Source organism: Dasypus novemcinctus, chromosome 21 (genome assembly GCF_030445035.2).
Source record: "Dasypus novemcinctus isolate mDasNov1 chromosome 21, mDasNov1.1.hap2, whole genome shotgun sequence".
In the NCBI taxonomy this organism is placed as follows: domain Eukaryota; kingdom Metazoa; phylum Chordata; class Mammalia; order Cingulata; family Dasypodidae; genus Dasypus; species Dasypus novemcinctus.
Window position 1 is genome coordinate 45277448 of NC_080693.1, and position 22090 is coordinate 45299537.

The following is a 22090-nucleotide window of genomic DNA, read 5'->3' on the forward strand; positions in this document are numbered from 1 at the left end:
AACAAATCTAGAAAGCAATTGGTTCACATTAGAACAGAATCCCTCAAGAAGAAAGTAATCAATTCCACATAAAAAATTAAAACGAGTTAGAAGCGGGGAGATATTAATAGAAAAACACACATATACACCAATAATGGAAAATGTGCCCTTTTAGGCAAATAAAGTATAAGGCATCATTTGACCTTTAAGCAATACTGAATTCATTGACATGCATGAATAGACAGTTCTAATGAATACAATGGTGTTTTGTTGGTTGATTTTCACTTTTTAGAAACACAGGCTTATCAGACTGTAAATATAATCAGAACTTAGAAAGTAAAGAGAAACCTGAAAAGAGCCCAATTCTGCCCAAAGTATGCCATAAAATAAAGTGGACAAAGAAGGCAAATTACAGACTAGAGGAAGATATCTGTAGCACATATAACTAAAGCAGGATTAACTTCTAGAATATGCAAAGAATAAATGGGGGGCGGGGAACAGGAAAAGAAAAATGGACTAAAATATATGATGAACAGGCAATTCACAGAAGAGGGAATCTAAATGTCCACTAAATGTTTAAAGAGATGTTTAACTTCATTAGGAATCTGAAAAACACATATTAAAACAAGATGCTGTTTTGCATGTAGATTAGCAAAGTTAAAAATCTCATTAATAGCAAGTATTGAGGAAAATGTGACCAACAGCGATTCTTAGGCTCTGCTGTTTGGTGAGGATGTAAACTGGTATAGCTTGGAGAGCAACTTAGCAATAACTCTTAATGTTAAAAACAGACATTCCCCATGGACTAGCAATTCCACTTTTAGATATATTCCTAGAGAAATCTGTGTATAAGTACACAAGGAAATGTGTACCAAAAAGTTCTCTGCTACATTGTTTGTAATTGTGAAAAACTGAAAACAGACAAAATGCCCATCTTCAAAAGAGTAAATAAATGATGGTATATTCATAACAAAGAAATAACAAAACAATCAAAATGAATTAACCAGTGCTACACACATAAAAACATATATAGGAATGATAAATACCAAATTTAAGACAGGAGAAAAATGGAGGAAGGAAAATAGTAGAGAAGAGTTCTAATCATATATATAAGTTTTTTCCTTCTAAGTTGCTTGATGGACACCTAAGTGTATACATATTATTTTCTCCACTTTTTTTTAAGAGCTAAAATATTTCATAATAGACAGGTTCCACGAGGAAAAAATGCAGTGAAACTGTGCAAAATTAATACTCAAAGGATTTATTATTATAAATCCTATCCTGAAACCAATTCTGGGGTCCTGGTATTAATAAGAATTTACATCATTTCCACCCTTAAATTATAATAGTGACTATTAAAAACATACATACTCTGTAACTGATGTTACACTTTCCTGTCCAAAAGGTCCAACTGGATCATCCTTGAATTTATCACTTGGAAGTTGAGGTGGTAAAAACTCTACATCTTTTTTCTTTGGGACCTTGTAATACTTCCAGGCTATATTAGCTTCATCTTCTTCCAAGTTTACTGCTGTACCAATATACACTGTAGGTTCTACAGTTTCCTGGAATTGAGCTGGGAAAGACTGAGACAAGCTGTCTATCCTATCTTCCATTGGTTTAGAAGGAACCAAGGGATCTGGCGTTGGCATTTGATAAAAATGTTGACTCTGAGGAGTTGAAGGTGTTTTACTCACTCCTTCATCAACCACATCACATGGGTGAGGACTAAGTGGGGGTGGTTGAGGTGAATTTGCCATTTCAGTGCTGTGCATCTGAGGCGTCTTTGCTACATCATTAGTTCGGATGTTTGAAAATCTCACTTGACTGTCTGGAGCAGAGATCACAAGTCTTTGGCTGGCTGAATCTGTGTCCATGCCAACATCATCACTAATAGATACACGATGGTGAAAAGGAGTCAAAGGGCGTTTCTGTGGTTTTTCACTCTTTTCTTGTTTCTCATTGGTCTTGTGCTTAGGAAGTACTTGTTGCTGACCTAATGATGGTGCCTGTCCTTGTTGTCCAGGATTTCTTGGTTTGAGATTTTTGTGTCTAAAAAGTTAAAAGAAAAATTTAAGATTTACAATATCTCTAATATAGCAAAGTATACTGCTAACACTATTAAACATTTCAGATCTCATTTTTCCCCACATATCATCCTAAAAGTAAAATGATGTGAATTTACATGGGAAAAAATTACTTTGTTCAGTGACCTAAAGTTTAAAAACCAATTTTCTCATGCGTATTTAATAGCTATGTAAACAGTTAAAGATTGTCTACCTTATATAAACTAAATATCTCACAGAGATGACTCTAGTTATTTCAAGATAAAAAAGGTATTAAAAAGAAAAGGGTTGAAGTGTACCTGATGTTTCAGTATTAATTGTTATAAATGAATGGCGTGGCTGAGCTCAATCACCTACTCTCCTGGAATAAAATTATATCAAATGTGGAAAGCACTGGATTTAATTATGGTACCACACCATACCCACCTTCTTCCAAGGCTTAGCATTACACAAAGAATCAGCTGACTGGAAAAGGGAAAGAAGAGAAAATACTTAAAAGAATTTTTCCCCATACTTTGAAGCATTTCTACACTGAAGTATATAAAATTATACTTAAAAATCTAGTAATTTTATCCACAATTTAAGATTTCTTTCAGTGTAGTGAAAATACTGTGCACTTCGAGATTTCCAAATTCCCTGATATTGATGCAAAAACGTAATTTTAAACTAAGAAATTAGAAAAAAATGTGATGGGCTATGGGGTTTAAGCATTTGATATTCATTAGATTTTAAGTTTTCTTTTCATATTTATTTTGTTAAATACAATCTACCCCAAAGAGTATAAAAAGCATTGCAGGGACTTTTTCAAAGGACCTGTGGAAGGAAGATGATTAAACACCCTTTTGTACAGAACCTAGGACATCTTATTGTGCCAGAAAGCATTAAAGATATAAAAGAAAATAGAGTTGTGTCAAAAGGACACAGGAAAAAAATCACCATTATTCGGATACCCAAATCAAAGTCATTGTAAGAAAATAAAACTATAGATCTATATGCTTCACAAACATAAATAAAAGACCGTATGGGGTTTGTCCCAGGAATGCAAGGTTTAACATTAAAAAAAAAAAAAAGTCCAAAAAATTATTTATCACAGTACCAGAATAAAGGAGAAAACCATATGATTATCTCAACAGCTACTGCATAGCTATGTGGGGCTGGATTTTCTTCATATACTTCAATCAAAACAGCATACTGCAATAGATTGAATGTAGAAGCAGATATGAGGATTTAGATCTCTTCTATTAAGCTCAACATAAAAGCTATCTGCAAAACTGTAAAACAATGCTACCACTCTAACTTTTTTGTTTTGGAAAATAGAGTTGATTTTTATAAAAATATGTTATCCATGATAATATGTATTGAATTTATTGTTTTTGTTTTCAAATCAAGAAATGCTTTAAAATTTCTCTAAAATAACCTATAAGTAGATATAACCCACAAAAGCCCTTCAGAGTCCTCAATAATTTTTATGTAAATAAAATGAGTTATAAGACTGAAACGTTTGAGAATTGGTCTATATGCAAGGCACTAAAGAGGGAAAGGATTTCTATTAATCTGATGTGAACTATATTTGGTTATATTCAAAGTATACAGGGGAAGTGAAAAGTAAACAGACATACATTCACTTGCTCAGCTAATAAGGGTAAGAAACTATTAATTGGAGCCATATGATAAGAGCAGTGTTCTTTTAAATCATGGTCTTTTTCTTGCCTATAGACCTTTTTCTAAAAAGTAGGTTTCTTTAGAAAAAACTAACTTGCCCCTAAGGCAACTGAATTTCACACTAGAACTCAACCACGCAGGGGAATCATTCTAGAAGAGGAATTGTCTTTAAAGCGCAATCCAACAGTGATTTCTTTAGACTCTTTTTCCTATTGGACTTTAAGTTCCTAACATCACAGTATCCTTTGAACTTTATCATACTGCTTTTTATTTATTTAGCTTACTTTTAAGTGCTAATTTTCTTAAGAACACTCTATCACAAACTAAAACATAGTATCGATAAATTTGCAATATTCAAGCTTATTAACTGAAACACACAAATTAAAATAAATTTATGCTCTTTCAATTTGTTGTAATAAAAATTTTAATGACAGTTTCCAAATCAGTGGAAGCACAATGAAAACCAGCAATTTTATATACAAAAAGTGGAAGTAAAATTGGTAGAATCTCTTCGAAGGTCACAAGTATTTAATAGCCCTCTCTCCCATCAACTCTATCACATCACCTACCTAGTTTTAGTTTCTTCTTTATTATCACTCAAATTTAATAAATAACTGAGTGACTACAATATAATTTTTTAGAAGCATAAACAAGACAAAAAAACCTTTGGAAACAACCCATATATCCACCAAACCTAGTATGATTAAATAAACTATGGTACTTCCATTCAGTGGAATACCAAGAAGTTGAAAGCAATTAATGCATGGTAACTAATGTGGGAAGAGCTAAGGCACATTAAGTAAAAAACTTAAAAAAAAAAAAAAAAAATTTGCCAAATATATCAAAGTGACATCATTTACAAGTCTGGGGGAAAACAACCCACATATACAAAATAACAGAAAAAAGTGTGAAAGGCTAATACATGAATGGCAGGCAAGAGGGATAGTCAGGAGGGGTTTGAGGAGGTATAGAGACTTACCAAGAGATATCTTCAGCTTTATTTGTATAATTTAAATTTGTTAAAATGAGAATGTACTCATTCAAATTGCTTGTATAATTATAAAAAATTTTTAAGAAAAGTCAATGTATCAATCAGGATCCAGCCCTGTCTCTCAAACAAGTGAAATTTACTATAAGACTCCATTACACAAACAAAGGAAGGTGAGGCGATCCAGAGATTAATAAAAGCAGGGAGCTAACATGACCTCTATGACTGAAATGATAATAAGATGAAGTGGTTGCAGCACCAGATCCCAGAAGCTTGGGTGCTAGAACCATAGCAAATCTGCTCAGTGGTAATGAGGAACATCAAGGAAGGGGCTATCAGTGTGACACCAGGGAGCTGACAAGTTCCTGGAGTTGTTAAAAAAAAAAAGGGGGGGGGGGGTAGTGGTGGAATAACCTCGCTTCTTTCCTCTTACCCTCAGCTCTTCTGTTAGTGCCTTCCATAATCCAAAACTCAGAAAGCAAGGGAACCTAGGAAATGTAATTTCCTGCAATACAGAGCAGAGCAGGGAAAAGACAGGAATAGATCTGAGAACAAACTAGTGACTAACTAGCAGCTGGTTATCAATGTGTACCCTATCTCCTTTATACTATGGCAGGAAAGGATGCACACACATTTGCTTGGTGACTCAAAGTCTGCTGGAACTCTCATTTAAGAACTGAGTAAGTGAACTGGACTGGGATGGGGGGAGGGGACCTGAACTACAAAATGCAACAGAGGTTAAAAAAAAGGGAAACAGTAAACAACTAGAAACAATGTCTATTTAGTAAAATAAGTCTTTAAATATAGAGATTATATTACAAAATTTCAGTGTACCAAATCTCCACATGCCTGGAAGGAATTTCTGGAAATATGAAAAAGAATTTTTAAAAATAAAAGTCCAGCTTTGAGGACAAGAATTTAAACTTAAGACCAGAGAGTAAATATTTTAGGCTCTGCAGGCCAGTCTATTGCCAACTATTCAACCCTGCCTACTGTTGTAGGGATAAACAGTTACTGACAACATGTAAATGAATGGATGTGGCTATGTTCTAATAATCCTTACTGTGGACTAAGATTTGAATTTCACATAATTTTCACATCACAAAATATTCTTCTTTTGATGTTTTTTTTCAATTACTTAATGCAGGCCAAAAGAGGTGGCTGGCCATATCTGGCCATGAGTCACAATATGCCAAACCCTGGTCTTAGACCATCCTGCACTTCAAGACTAGGTATAGTTTTTAACAATTTTAAACTGTTAAATAGGAGGCAATCTACCCATATTTTTATCTATCAACATTAGAGGCAAGTTTTCCAAAAGGATGTCAGATTTTTAAAAATTATACTTTCTTAAATCTAAAGATTTTAAGTAAGAACATTAATCTATGCAAAAAACACACTAGAACACTTCAGAGTCTGTCACTGCACTCAAGCAAACAGAGCCAATGTAAGGAAAATCTTGGCCCTAACCTTCAGGCATTCCACTCCTTTGGTTCACATCCATAAGGAAGAAGGGTGGCCAACTATTCAGTTACAAGCCCTGGTTAGGGATGTCAAGGCCATTATTTGCTCATTTGGCTATAAAAGCATATAGTATCCCTTTAATCTGCAGCATAAAATAACCAACTCTAGGCAACATCTTGAAGCCTCTGATAATCAAATCATTTCATCAAAAGACCCCAATATATGAAATATATACAAATGCCTGAAAGAAGTACAAGTTCATCCATTCTATGAATCTTTCAACTAAAACAGTCCATTAAGAAGTTTGGATTTTGGTAGTTCAGCTTTGGTCCCTTGTAGAATCGTATTTACTGAATCTTATTTCAGCATTTCAACTTTCCCAAAGGAATATGTCTATAGTTAATATATTACTATATTAACTATAAAAATACTGTGTATATCATATACCTATATAAAACTCTATTTTATTTGGCTGCTAGGAAACTAAGTTTTCACAGTCCATCTCTGATAACTGTGCAAAACTCAAGGTATACATTTGTATATACTTCTACAATCAGCTTCAAATCATTGAATTTCCTTTTTTAATCATTTGAAAAAAAATCTTAACATACTATGTTTATGCAAGCTACCTCAAACTATCTGGGCATAAAAGTATTGGATAGCACAAAAAACACATACATATACATAGATATTAAGTGGAGGAAAAAAAAAACTACCTCAAACAGCTGCAATTTGTTCTTTGTGTGGCTTCAACAAAATCCCAGGATGCAATTTTATTAGGTGTCTCTTCTTCACACAGACTTCCTGATGAAGCTGAGTATTTCCTCCTAAGATGTGAAATTATTAAATTCTTTAGAATGCATAAAATTTTTGTTAGTGTGAATTAAACATTAAAATTCAAATTAAAATACTATTTAAAAAGTCATTCAAATGACTTATACTTTAAATACCTAATTATAAGTAATTATCAACATGTAAGTTTTAAACTTGAAAATGAAAATACGTACTTGTTCTGTGTTCTGTTCATATTGCATTCTTGCCAAACTCTATCCACCACATGATTTGCTAATTTTCTGGGTATTTTTCCACCATGGTGACTAGTACTATCAGAGTTGAATCCATCAGATACAGAAGAAAATTTGATCCACTTCTGTGCAGACTGAGGATCAACTGAAAACAAACAAAAACAAATAGACTGTAGGAGAATAAAGACAGGTTTAAAGTAAAGTTTGGGTTGTTTTTTTAATTTTTTAAATTACTAATTTGTATTACAACTTTATCCAGCTATCTGGTAAGCTTACTTACATTTGAGACAAATGCATGGTACTTTACTTAGAATATAGAAAAAGATTGGATAAGGGTATGTGATGGTAGTATTATATCATCAGTGTTTTTTCTGTGACTTAGAGGAGCACGACATTAATTTTGAGAAATAAACTGGAGTATTTAGGGGTTATGGGGCATCATGTCTGCAGTTTGTTTTCATATGGCACAGAAAAAGATCAATGATAATAAATGTACACATATAAAGAGAGGGATAAAGAAAATTAATAGTTTGGGAACCTGGATGTGGGAGCTCTTTGTACTGCACTTGCAACTTTTAAATAAGTTTGAAATAATCACAAAATAAACTATTTTTAAAGAGGATATTGTACACAAAATAACAAATTTATCGTCAGAGATGACAGAACAAATTAGTATAATACCTGTTTGGACTTCCTCAGGAGATGTAGGTGGTGTGAGAGTAACTGAAGACATAGCAGGATCTCTTGTGGAAGGAGGCACTTGATGGACACCCAAGCAAGAAGCTGAACAATGAGATGATCCCACAGAGCTAGGGGTAGGAATGTCTGACTGGGGGACTAGAACAAAACATGCTGGATAGATCATTCGGACACCAGCTGAAAGCAACACCACCACCACCACCAACCAAAAAAAAAAAAAGGGAGAGAAAGAGAGAGAGACAGTAAAGTCAATTACTGTGTGGCTGCAGCAGAAGTACTTTCATTCAAAGTGTATTATTATGGAAAAGTAGATATAATATGATCATATCTGTGTAAATAAAAATACATTTTTATAAGTATGTGTTCTTTTTGCAAAATATTTTTCTAGAAGAAATCACAAGAAGTTATAAGTAGTGATTACCTTTGGTAAGAGATATAAAAGAAAGCAGCTTTTTCTTTTCATTTTTGATTTTCTAATTATGAATGTGTATTACTATTTCAAATTTATTTTAAAAGTTTGACAAAGGTAATCTGGATACTAGAACTATGGACCATTTTCTATTTTCTTCTTCAGATGTTTCTATTTTAAAAGACTAATAAATGTTTGTGCTATGTTTTTGTTTCTGTCCCAACTGTACTGGTACTAATGTGTTCAATAAAATTGAACATTAGTAATCTTTTTACTAAACAAAACAAAATTAATCTAAATAAGGTAATTTTCATATATAACATTACCATAAGAGTCCATCAAATAGTGTTATGGATTCTAATTCCAATCATCTGCTATTTATACAATTCCCATGCCTATCATGTCTCTAGTGTATACATCTTCACCCCATTATCAGGTCTCTGTGACTCACCTGGAATGTAGTGCATGACATATGCTACATCCTACCAGGAGCTTTAAATGTGCTAGCACGCTCAGTGCAGCCTCTTACATCTGCCCTCTGCCATGAAATAAGCATGTCCCAGATTTGGCCTACCTTGTTATAATCTAACTCCCTGAATGAGAAGACACATAGAACACAGTCAATCTGAATAGAGCTGACCTGGGCAGAGCAGAGCAAAATCCCAAGTTCTTTAAGTACATTTTCTGCCTTTTAAGTTAGCAGAGGAAACAGTTTTACCAAACATTAAAACACTGTATTACTTAGGCTGTCAACTTTCCAGCCTCTGAATATTATTCTTTCACAATTATTTACTTTCTTCTTATCTACAGCATTCGTCCCTCTAATTGAAATATATTTTTCTGCTTCAATGACTTCGCCCTTGGCCATGTGAATAGTTTCACATAATGGAATATAAGCAGATGTGATATTCACCGCATTCCAACAGAAGCTTTAAATACACTAACATGGTTAGGCTTGCTCCCTATTATTCCTCTGCTCTTCATATTATAAGAACAGCATATCCCAGCTAGTGGGTACTCCTTTAAATTAGGTTGTGGGAAAAAAAAGATAAATGGCGCTGAACCAAAGCCTTATGTAATGTGAACAAGAAATAAGAAGCAAATGCCTGGTGCTGAAATCCACTGAGCTTACTGGAGTTGTTTGTTATTAAGCAAAATCTACCTTAGAGGTATGTAGACTAATATATACAGTCACATCTTTTCCCATTAGAATTAACAATCAGAATACCTACCAACAAGAACTTCGACTGCAGCTAAAGAATCATCTTCCCAATCCATATCTTCCTGTTTTTCTTCAAACATCTCCTTCAGGCAAGATGAGATAGGATAGAACTGTTTCCATTCACCAATCAGTTTTTTGGTAGCTGAATCAGACATCTTGAATGCCTGTCCTGTGAGAGTGCCATTTAGTCCAAATGGGCTTAAAATAACTAGAAACCCAAAACAGACATCAAGTAATTAAAGACTGTTATACCAAATAAGATCACATTTAACAGTCTGACAAATAAATTCTGCAACTCTAAAAAGTAAAAAATGGAAACCCATAAATATTATTCCAAAGAATAAACAATTTATTGTACTTCATTATTGTGAAGATAAAATGCAGTACTGAGTTTATTATTTATCTACCCAAAAATCTCAGATGGATGGAATTTTCAACATGGACTGGGGCAATTTGTGCAACCTTCAGTTCCTCTTGCCTCCTATTAAGGAAAAGCAATTTGAGGGAAAACCAAGTGTATGCATAAATCCAGGTACTTATAATACCACATAAATTTTTTTAAAAAGCAAACACTAAGTTTAGAATTAAAACAAAAACACATATTCAGTCCTTAAAAAACAAACTAACAGCAATCTTATAAAATAGTTCCTCTAGAGTTCAAATATTTTCATGGTATAAAAGACGTAAAAAGTACCCGTGACCTATTTTATAAATGGCTTGTGATGTCACACAAGATGATCTTGAAAAAACAACCATCTATATCTGCAATGTTCTTTAAAAGAACACTTTAAAATGTTACCATTCATGTTCAAGGATTTTTAAATAATTTATGTACTAAAAAAACTTATTTGAGTTAATGTGCTAATGGGGAGAAAAGAGTAAACTACATCAAAATCATCTTTAGGTTAAAGATCAGAGGGAAACCCCACCAATTCCCAAACGAAAATTCACAAACTTCAATAAGGATACTGAGACAATAAACAAATACCTAAGCCAGTATAACAATCTACCTTGAAATGGGCTATTAGACTGTTGAGCAAGGGTGATATGCTCTTCACTAAGAAGGTATACAGGTTGATGTTGGTTAATTTCCACACTGGTACAAACATTGCTGTCTCCATGCAAGAAAAAGGTGAAAGAGCAGGACAAGTGTTCACTAATAAGGAAGAAAAAGGTATATTTTAGTAATGATTAACAGCCAAACAAGTTAACTTGCTTTCTTAATAAGTTATATCACAAAAATGCATATTCTTTTTAACCCAGCAAGTCTACTTCATCTGAAAGGAAAAAGTCATGGATGTAAGCAAAGACTTAGTTACAAGAAATGTTCTTCACCTCAGTGTTTATAATAGTAAAAGTTGCAAATATAGGAACCAGTTAAACAAGTTAGGTACACCCACACAACAATTATGCCACAAAAATCAGTGAAGGTAGGAAAGTGGGTTTGGTGGAAAGGACAGACTATAATAAAGTATCTTCTCTTTTTTTTCTGGAAGGGGGAAAAAGGTTTGTTGGTTTTTTTCCCTGAAACTAGTCTAGGGGTACAAAAGAATTATGGGTGATAATTTTTGCTTATTTTCCCCAGCATATAAAAAAAATAAAATCTAAATACATTTTCTCATCTTATTTCTGAAATTCTGCTACATCAGGCAATCAGTCATCCATTTAAGGTTGTCTTCCCTCCTTGTGAAAAATTTTATTAAAGCAAAGATGGATCTTAAAATTGAAGGCCACATTCTAGCAGAAGCTTTTTTTTTTTTTCTTCCTCCCCTTCCCCACCTCCACCCTCCTGGGAGTTTTTTTGCTGTCTATGTCCATTTGCCATGATCTTCTGTATTTTTTTCTCTTTTTGTCTTCTCATCTTTCTCCTCTAGGATTCACCATTTCGATCCTGGGGACCTCTCATGTGGAGGGAGGTTGCCTGTCAATTGTGCCACCTCAGTTCCTGGTCTCTGCTGCGCTTCACCTTGACTCTCCCCTTCATCTCTCTTTTTGTTGCACCATCTGGCTGCATGACTCATTTGCACAGGCACTGGCTCACTGTGCAGGCACTCGGCTTACTGCACAGCCACTAGCTCACCACACAGGCACTGGCAGGCATTTGACTCGCCACACGGGACACGCGCGTGGGCACTAGCTTGCTGTGCAGGCACACTTTCTCTTCTTTTTCACCAGGAGGCTCCAGGGATCAAACCCAGATCCTCCCATATGGTAGGTGGAGGCCTTATCACTTGAGCCACATCCGCTTCCCAGCAGGAGCTTTAAATGTGCTAGCATGGGAAGCGGACTTGGCCCAATGGATAGGGTATCCACCTACCACATGGGAGGTCCACAGTTCAAACCCTGGGCCTCCTTGACCCGTGTGGAGCTGGCCCACGTGCAATATTGATGCACACAAGGAGTGCCATGCCAAGCAGGGGTGTCCCCCACATAGGGGGGAAGGGAAGAGAAATAAACAAAAAATAAATCTTTCAAAAAAATAAAAAATAAAAAAATAAATGTTTAAGTATGCTCAGTACAGCCTCTCTTACTTCTGGATTGAAACTAGATTATTTTATGAAATTTAATTATGGCTGGGTATGCAGGATTGAAGATTAAAAAAAAAATCCCCCAGGAGGAAGGCAGATATATACATATATTTTTTAAGATTTTTATTTATCTCTCCCCTCCCCCCCCCAGCTGTCTGCTCTCTGTGTCCATTTGCTGTGTGTTCTTCCGTGACCACTTCTATCCTTATCAGCGGCACCAGGAATCTGTGTTTCTTTTTGTTGTGTCAGCTCTCTGTGTGTGTGGTGCCATTCTTGGGCAGGCTGCACTTTCTTTAGTGCTGGGTGGTTCTCCTTATGGGGCGCACTCCTTGCCCGTGGGGCTCCCCCACGCGGGGGACACCCCTGTGTGGCATGGCACTCCTTAGCGCATCAGTACGGCACATGGGCCAGCTCCACACGGGTCAAGGAAGCCCAGGGTTTGAACCGCGGACCTCCCGTGTGGTAGGCGGACATCCTATCCATTGGGCCATGTCCGCTTCCCAGATATATCCTTAAGATATAATTTAGAGTGCTCAAATGGTCCAGGAGGAATGAGATTGTATACTAAGAAAAATCCATTTTTCAGGAGAATGAGATTGCACACTAAGAAGAATTCACTTTTCTTCCTTCTCTATATGGTTATATTAAGAATTTGTCTTTAAATTATTTAAAATATGACCATTAATCAACTCAAAACCTATTGCATATATACGTATAAATTCTCTTGAATTCTACCTGGACATGGCAGAGTATAATTAATTAAAAGTATATTATTTTCCCGTGCTGCTGACAAGAATAGAAGGGGACACAAAAGAACACACAGCGAATGGACACAGAGAGCAGACACTTGGGGGGGGGGCAGGGAGAGAAATAAATACAAACTAAATAAGTCTTTTTTTTAAAAAAAGTATATATATTCTTAACCCTTACACCAAAAGCAGGAATAATGAAGGAAAACACGGAGAAATGGGACCTCCTCAAACTTAAACACTTTTGTGATTCAAAGGACTTTGTCAAGGTAAAAAAACAGGCCAATCAATAGGAGAAAATACAGAAATCACACATCCATAAGGGTTTGATTTCCATTCTATATAAAGAGATAATGCAACAATAAAAGAGCAAGCAACCCAATAAAAAATAGGCAAAGAACTTAAATAGTCATTTCTACAAAGAGAAAATACAAATGGCCAGAAAGCACATAAAAAAATGTTCAATATCACTAGCTATTAGTGAAATGCAAATTAAAATGACATTGAGATATCATCTTATACTTCAAAGAATGGCCATTTTTAAAAAACAGAAAACTGGGGAGTGGATGTGGCACAAGCACCTGAGCTCCCACCTCCCACATGGGATGTCCTGGGATCACTTCCGGGTGCCTCCTGGAGGAACAAAAACAAACAAGCAAAACAGATGTGAAAGCCAACTCAGGAAAGCTGATGTGGCTCAGTGGTTGTGTGCTGGCTTCCCACATATAAGTTCCTGGGTTCAATCCCTGGCCCCCAGTACCTCAAAAAATAAAATGAAACAAAACAAAAAAACCCACTACAAGTGCTGGAAAAGATGTTGAGAAATAGGAACACTTCTTTACTATTGGTGGGAATGTAGAATGGTGTAGCATCTGTGGAATACAGTTTGGTGGTTCCTCAGGAAGCTAAATATACAATTGCCCTATGGTCCAGCAATCCTTCTACTAGAAATATACCTAGAAGAACTGAAAACTGTGACATGAACAGATATTTGCACACTGATGTTCATAGGACCATTACTCACAATTGCTAAAAGCTGGAAACAACCCAAGTGCCCGTCAACTGATGAATGGCTAAACATAACGTGGTATATACATACGACAGAATACTATTCTGGTGTAAGAAGAAATGAAATTGGGACATATAACAACATAGATGAACCCTGAAGACTTATGCTAAATGAAATAAGCCGGACACAAAAGGACAATTATTGCATGGTCTCACTAATATGACTAAATATGAAGAATAAATGCACAGAGTTAAAACCTGAAGTATAAGTTATTAAGAGATAATTGGAGGGTTGAGAAGGTGTACTGATGTTTAATGTATGTATAAGTTTTAATTGACTATATAGGTGTGGAAATGGATAAACACATTACAGTGAGTAGAACTAATGTAGCTGGTTTATAAATGGGACTGTGGCTGGAAAGGGTAGTATATAAATGTCAATTGAAAGAAAGCTAGAAAATAATCTAGGGACTGAATAGCATAGTGAACCCAGAGGTGGATGAGAATTGTGGTCAATAATACAAATACAAGAATATCCTTCTATGAACTAGAACAAATGTACATCACTATTGCAAAGTGGTAAGAATGTGGAGAAGGCATGGGAAAAGCACAATTAATGTAAGCTAATAGTCAACAGCAATACTGTAATATTCTTGCATCAATGCCAACAATATACTGTATTAATAATCGGGGGATATGGAAAAAATATACCAAATGAACACTAAGGACCGCAGTTAGTGGTAACAGTCTGATGATATTTTCTCATAATTTGTAACAAATGTTCCACAACAATATAGCACATTGGTGGAGAGGTGTTGTATGGGAATTCCACACATGTGTGTGATTATTTTAAAAGTTCACAACTTTAATAAAAATATATTTAAAAAATTAAATTATAGTGAAAGTAATACTGTAGCTAACTGAAGCAGGGAAATAAGAGAGCAGAGAAGTGAAGAAGAACGCAGAGGTGCCAATCTCTTCATCTTTCATGTAGCTGGGAGTCAACAGATAGTCTAAAGTTAAACGAATATGATATTGAAATTGAGACATTATGTCAAGTCACAAAGCTAAAAGCAACAAAAAAAGAATCATCTTTCATGATAGGGAATTGGTAGATACTGCATAAAGTGGCTAAATCACGACACAGAGGTAGAAGGATCTCTAGAATTATGGCAATAAACTGCAGAAGAAATAAACAAAAAAGTCTATAAAAAACCAACTACTTTCCAGAACTGAGACTGCAATATTTGAAGAGCAATCTTTACTTTTTTAAAATGAAAAATACCATTCTGTACCAGTAGAAATATATTAAAACTATCTTTACATAAAAAAAAAATCTATACATTAATCAATATTATATTTTCCCCTACCAACACTTTTTAAGTAAGCTTATTATTTTGGAAAAATTTTAAATTTAGAGAGAAGTTAATTTTAAGGACAGTATAGAGAATTCCCATATACTCTTCACCCAGTTTCCCCTAATGTTAAATTCTTACTAACTATGCCATAATGCATTCGTCAAATAAGTTACTAACATTGGTACATTACTATTAACTAATCTTCAGACTTTATTCAGACTTCAGAAGTACTTATGCCTTTTTTTCTGTTACAGGATCCAATCCATATCATCTTGCATTTAGCCAATAGTTACTAAGAAAGAAAATATTTTTAATTAAGCTTATTTCTCTTTTGATTAAAATGCTAGCCCTACTGAAATAGCTATGGTTATATAATTATGAAGATTATATATATCTGCTTAAGTATAAGGGTATGAATTTAAAACAACCACTAAGTCAGCTGAGTAAATAAATGAACTAATAATTTTGAGGACCGTCCATCAAAAAAAAATTTGTCATTACTCATTTTAAGTAATAAATTCAATTTTATTGTACTGCCCTTCCAGCAATGGAAATGTGACCACCTACATTGCAAAACAGACAAAAACCTACCAAACACAAAGCTAATTCCAATGATCAAAACAAAAACACCATGCACACACTCAAAAGAACTCTGCATTGAATTTAACATATTCAAACTTATATGAAATCCCACATTTTTACTAAACTACCACATGAAAGCAGGCAAAAGAAGTGTTAGTCCTCTATTCAACAAATAATTCATGGCACAACTGTTCTGGGGCTAAGCAAAAGGCACTGTGCGAAGCACATAATTATTTACAGTTACGGTAAGTGCTCTTACAAAAAGCAAGTACAGAATGCTACATGAATGCTTTAATAAGAAGACCTTTTAATTCCTAAGGGGAAAAAGTGAACTTAGGTAACATTAAAGAAGTTATTCTGATGTCCCTTGGTGCCTTGTATCAGTCATTCCCAAAACCCATTACTTCCCTGACCTCATCTTTTATTGGTTTTCCCCTTCTCCCTCTCCCACTGGTCTCCCTGCTGGGACTTAAACACATCAGACCTCTGTACCTATCCACCCCCCAATTACTCTTCACTATTTTGTTTTAGCTAAAGAAAGTATCACCATCTATCAGATTATATAATTTACTTATTTCTTATGGTCACCCTCTCTACCCCAGAATGTAAGCTCTCTTAGAGCAGGAACTTGTCTCCTTTGTTCTATGTTGTATCTCCAGCATCTAGAATAGCTCCTTGGCACATAGTAAGTACATACTAAGTATCATAAAATAAAACCCACATTAGGGTGGATGTGGCTCCAGCAGTTGAGCACCCGCTTCCCACAAGGAAGGTCCTGGTATTGATCCCCAGTGCCTCCTTAAAAAAAAAAAAAAAGATGATAAAACAAGCAAGCAAACAAATGAAAAAAACCAACACAGGGGAGCCCCTGTGGCTCAATAGTTGAGCACGAGCTTACTATACATACGAGGTCCCAGGTTCAATCCCTGGGTGCAGTACCTCAAAAAAAAAAAAAAAAAAAAAAAAAAAATTCCTCACTCCCTTTTATCTAGGATCTTTGGTGAGCTCTGTAGTTCTTCTCATTAGATACTTCCCTATCCCTTGACTTTGGACTTGTTTTGTGACTTGCTTTTAGCCAAGCAGAAGCTTAAAGGGTACTTATGCAATTCAGTTTGCTTCCAGAGCTTCTTTCATCACCAGGATAAGAACATGCCCTGGCTGGCCCAGAGGTCTGAGGAGGATGAGAAACATATAGTTTAGAGCATAGCCTGTAGTTGACCTGCAAATGCATGAGTAAGAATATATGTTTCAAACCACTAAATTTGGTTTATTACACAGCAATAGATGATGCAGAAATTGGTACCAAAGTGAGGTGCTGTCTTAACAACCCCAAGGGACACTGACTCAGGGGCTGGGCCCTCCCCAAACCCTCTCTGCCCTCTCCTCACTTTCACTGACTTAAATGTAAGAGCCATCAAGAACAAGGCCCAGTACATGCGGGACCTGTTTGTCCAGCAGTTGATACAGATATGTGGAATGAGTAGGGAGAGGACAGTGGCCCTGGTAGATCAGTTCAGCTCCCCTCTCCAGCCTCCTTGCCATCTATGACACCTGTGCCACTCCCACAGAACAGGAGACCCTGCTGAGCACTATCAAGTGTGGATATTTGTAGAATCTCGGGCCTGCTCTGAGTAGGACCTTGTCCAAAACTCTCTGCAGCTGCAGCTCCCTGACCTGAGATGTGCCGTGAGCAAGTTCTGCCTGTCTTCCCTCCACCCAGGTCAGCCAGTCTTTTAACCAGAATCTTTTGGGCTACAGTAAAAATCTAAGTGCAAAACCAAAACCAAACAATATTATATTGGCAACCCTTGGCTGGGCGGCAAAGAATATAAGACACTGGAAAAAGGGTGAAGAAAATGTAATGGAAAGCTAGGAAAATGGCGATCCATGCTACATAGTGGGGAAATATTTGGTATAACTGCTGCCTGAAACAATCTGGAAAGCAGAAAATGTACCTAATGAACTTAATAGAGTTGGAGGAACAGATCAAGCCAAAATGCAGAAAATATAAATGGGTTGTTACTAGTTATACCTGATAAAGTACTAAAAGATAGAGACAGACTCAGAAAAGAACTTTCTAGTTTGCAAACATAATTAAGAAAGAATACAGGGAAACGGATGTGGCTCAACCAACTGGGCTCCTGTCTACCATATAGGAGGTCCAGGGTTCAATGCCCAGGGCCTCCTGGTGAGGGCAAGTTGGCCCACATGGTAAGCTGGCCGACACACAGTGGTGGCTCATGTGGAAAGCTGGAACAGCAAGATGATACAAGAGACATAGAGGAGAGAAAATAAGAAGTAGCAAAACAGGTAGCTGAGGTGGTGTAAGAGAGTAATCACCTCTTTCCTACTCCAGAAGGTCCCAGGATTGGTTCCCAGAGCTGCCAAATGAAACACAGAAGAACAAAAGCAAATGGACACAGAGAGCAGGGAACAGGGGGAAGAAATAAAATAAATCTTAAAAAAAAAAGAAAGAATACGGACAGCCCAGAAACTGCAAGGATAAAAAATGAAATTTGTTTCCAAACAAAGCAATGGTGTGGCCATTAAAGAGGAAGACCCTCAAGGAAAAGGCCGAAATCTAGAGTGTGACTTTAATAATACCCTTCATAAAGAACAGTAAACATGACTCTTGATGCCAGTTAAAACATTAGGATTTTTAAAATTACTTTTAGCCCTCCATACATTTATTTTTTCAAAGAAGGTACCTAATACAAACAACTACATATGCAACAAATTTTGAGAACTCATATATAGCCAGACAAATTTGTGTTTTTCTTCCTTTTGAGAATTCTCTTTTCTGAAACAAATGCTGCTTTCTATAATTGTTGAATTACAAAGTATTATAAACAGCAATAAATTCTAAATAGTGGGAAGTGGATTTGGCTCAACAGAAGAGCATTTGCCTACCACATGGGAGGTTCAGAGTTCGAACCCAGGGCCTGCTGACCCGTGTGATGAGCTGGCCCACACACAGTGCTGACGGGTGCAAGGAGTGCCATGCCACGCAGGCGTGTCCCCTGCATAGGGAGCCCCATGTGCAAGAAATGCGCCCCTTAAGGTGAGCCGCCCAGCACAAAAAAAGTGCAGCCTACCCAGGAATGGTGCCGCACACACAGAGAGCTGATGCAGCAAGATGATATAACAAAAAGAGACACAGACTCCCGGTGCCACTGATACAAATATAAGCAGACACAGAAGAACACAACAGCGAATGGACAGAGAGCAGACAACTGGGCACGGGGAGCAGGGAAGGAGAGAGAAATAAATAATAAAAATCTTTTTTAAAAAAATTCTAAACAGTATTTTTATCTTAGAGGACATTCCTATCATATGTATTGATATAAAACAGGCAGAATCCAATTTTCAAGGCAGTTTTCACTTTAAAGTAAAAAAAAGGATGAGTCTAAAAATAAGAGAAAACAAAGTGAATAAATGAAAAACTAATATTGAGCTGGCTAGAAAGAATATATACCTTTCAGCATTACAAGCTTTTTACATGTTTGTCAGGATGCTTTAGAAGATTAGTAAGTATGTCAAGGCAGAAGGGGCAAAATTTTGTTTTAAAGTTTATAGGGGAACAGCTAATTTCAAAAATACTTATAGCAAGAAAAACATTAAGAGATTTAAGCAAGAATAACCTATTGTGTACAGAAATTATAATATGATCAATTTTAGGATCAAATAAGTGTGCTATAGAAATGATTATGAATGCTGTGAGCCTATCCAGTAACTAAAGAGCAGATTTTAAAATCTGAATTGCAAATACTTCCAAGAACATTTGCAAGTATAAGCAACAACCTAAAAACAGTCTCATGTTCTTTATCTTTAAAGACAAAGAAGCCAGGAGACCTGAATTTTATGTCCTCATATTGAATGTAATAAAATATAGTTCTTAAAAATACAGCTTTCAATTGTTCATTTCATATATAAAATATTAAATAAGAGAATAAAGATATTCAAAATGGATTTTTATCATGATAAAAAAGAAAATAATCCAGCTAAAAAAAACTATTTTCCTAAAGAGATTATTATAATCTTGGAAATGTCAAGGAAATAAAAAAAAAGTACATTAACTTCTCTTAAATACTATATAGGAAAATAAATTTAATCAGATATATACAAGAACCAGAGAGGTCATTTTTCAACTTCCCAAATAGCCTTTCCATATACCTAATGAGTACTCAACCGTCTTATCTTTTAAATCAGTCAAGTAAAATTGACTTTTTGATGTAGTGATAAATTTGTCTCCTAGGGGGTCTTTGTAAAAAGTCAGCATTACAAAGTACAAAACATGTGATCAATGCTCTCAGCTTCCACTGTTTATCTGCACTGCCATACTTAGCAGCAACTCTCAATTCCAGCTGCTATGATCAAAGAAAAACATCACCTCCCATACTGCTAGCTCATGTTTCCCAATAGAATCTGATCTCATTGTACTATAAAATGGTTTAAAATCAACCAAGTTTGTGCAAGATATAGGTGAAAAAATTAAGAATTCTAAATATGAAATAAAATTTCTGAAATTCTTATATTAAAGGCAACATTCTAGTCAGAGAATATTATAATACAAAACGAATGATAGGTAATACTGACATACTAATATCAGGAGTACTTAACATACTGATTCAGAATGGCCTTTCTTTCAAGGAAAGATGGTATTTATAACATTACTTCAAACTTTTTTTCTATTTAGCACTTGAAACCCGAACAGACCTCCTTTAGGTTGTAGAAAGAAATTTCCTTGCAGTACTGAAATAAAAGATTCTTTATTTCTAAGACAAATAATGAAGATAGGATTATAGACTAAAGTCAGCTGTTCTGTTAACAGTTTGAAATACATACTGCATTTGGAAGTGCCATATCTAATCTAATTTTAGCATTTCTGTTAGGTATAGAAAGAATATCCCATTTTGCTAGTACGGCATTCAAGGCACAGGTGTGCAATGTCTTGTCTTAAAATTGTTAAAACTAGTTAGTGGGAATGTTGACTTAAAATCCTACTCATCCTAATTCCTTAATTATTGCTTATCCATTAATTCAACAGTGTCCCAATTTATATTAGAATCACCTGGTATTATTTAAAAATTCCAATGCCCAGACCATATCTCCAGACCAATTAAACCACAACCTCTAAGGGTAAGACAAAGGCATTGTTTTTTTTTTTTTAAGCTCCTCATGTGATTCTTATATACAAACAAATTTAGGAACAATTGCATAAATCTGTATCTCTGCAGCCTTCAGAATAACTTAAAAAAAATTCTTAGATTTATAGATATACTTTGAAAATTGGGTATCTTTAAATGTCTCCATGAACAAAAGTTCTATATCAAAATCCAGAAGAAAACAGCTATTTGCAGCTCTTGATAAATACTTTTGCTCACTTGGTGAAGACATTACTTACATTATATGGTAAAGAAGTCTTAGAAAACAACATTATTATTCTGGTTTACAACTTCAAGTGCTCTACAAGTACTCTTTTGTTGTTATTCTAAGTGTTCTGTTTTTATTATTTCATATCATTTTTAAAAGATTTAGATACAGGACATGTAATAGTCTACAGGGTCCAAAATTTGTAGTATTTTTCAAGTCGTATAATCCAGCTCCAACACTTGCTAGCAATATGACCTTGGACGACTTACGTGAGCTCTCCAATCTTATCTCTTGTAAAACTGAAATAATAAGGTTGTGAGAATTAACTCATACTTAAGCCCTAATTAGAACAGAGCCTGGCATACAGTAAGCTTAACAGGTGTTTGCAGTATTTAATCAGCAAGACTAGCAAGTCCCCCCTTAAATTTCCATTCAGAAGATGAGTAGAGCCATTTAATTAGTTATAAAATTCAACTATACTTGGGAAATGGACTTGGCCCAGTGGTTAGGGCGTCCGTCTACCACATGGGAGGTCTGTGGTTCAAACCCCGGGCCTCCCTGACCCGTGTGGAGCTGGCCCATGCGCAGTGCTGATGCGCGCAAGGAGTGCCCTGCCACGCTGGGGTGTCCCCTGCGTAGGGGAGCCCCACGCGCAAGGAGTGCACCTGTAAGGAGAGCCGCCCAGCGTGAAAGAAAGTGCAGCCTGCCCAAGAATGGCGCCGCCCACACTTCCCGTGCCGCTGACAACAGAAGCGGACAAAGAAACAAGACGCAGCAAATAGACACAGAGAACAGACAACCGGGGGAGGGGGGGAATTAAATTAAAAAAAAAAAAAAAATTCAACTATACTTATTTTTAAATCACAAGTGACACAATAAGAAAATACTTGTTTCTTCATTCAATGGATCAACTCTTCTTTGGCAAAAGGTTTCTTTCTCCCTTCTCTCCTATAGAAAAAAATGTCTCTATTATCATTC

At 35.7% G+C, this 22090-nt stretch overlaps 1 protein-coding gene across 2 annotated transcripts in view; it reads right to left on the minus strand.

Moving 5' to 3' along the window:
• MED13 (mediator complex subunit 13) overlaps positions 1-22090 on the minus strand; it is a 99819-nt gene that overhangs the window by 55448 nt on the left and 22281 nt on the right. For both annotated transcript variants that reach the window (XM_058283879.2, XM_058283878.2), the window contains exons 4-9: positions 10525-10670; positions 9525-9722; positions 7866-8060; positions 7167-7329; positions 6876-6986; positions 1351-2031 (exon numbers count right to left, since the gene is read on the minus strand). In XM_058283879.2, coding sequence (XP_058139862.1) covers positions 1351-2031; positions 6876-6986; positions 7167-7329; positions 7866-8060; positions 9525-9722; positions 10525-10670 — 1494 coding nt within the window. The remainder of the gene's footprint in view (positions 1-1350; positions 2032-6875; positions 6987-7166; positions 7330-7865; positions 8061-9524; positions 9723-10524; positions 10671-22090) is intronic.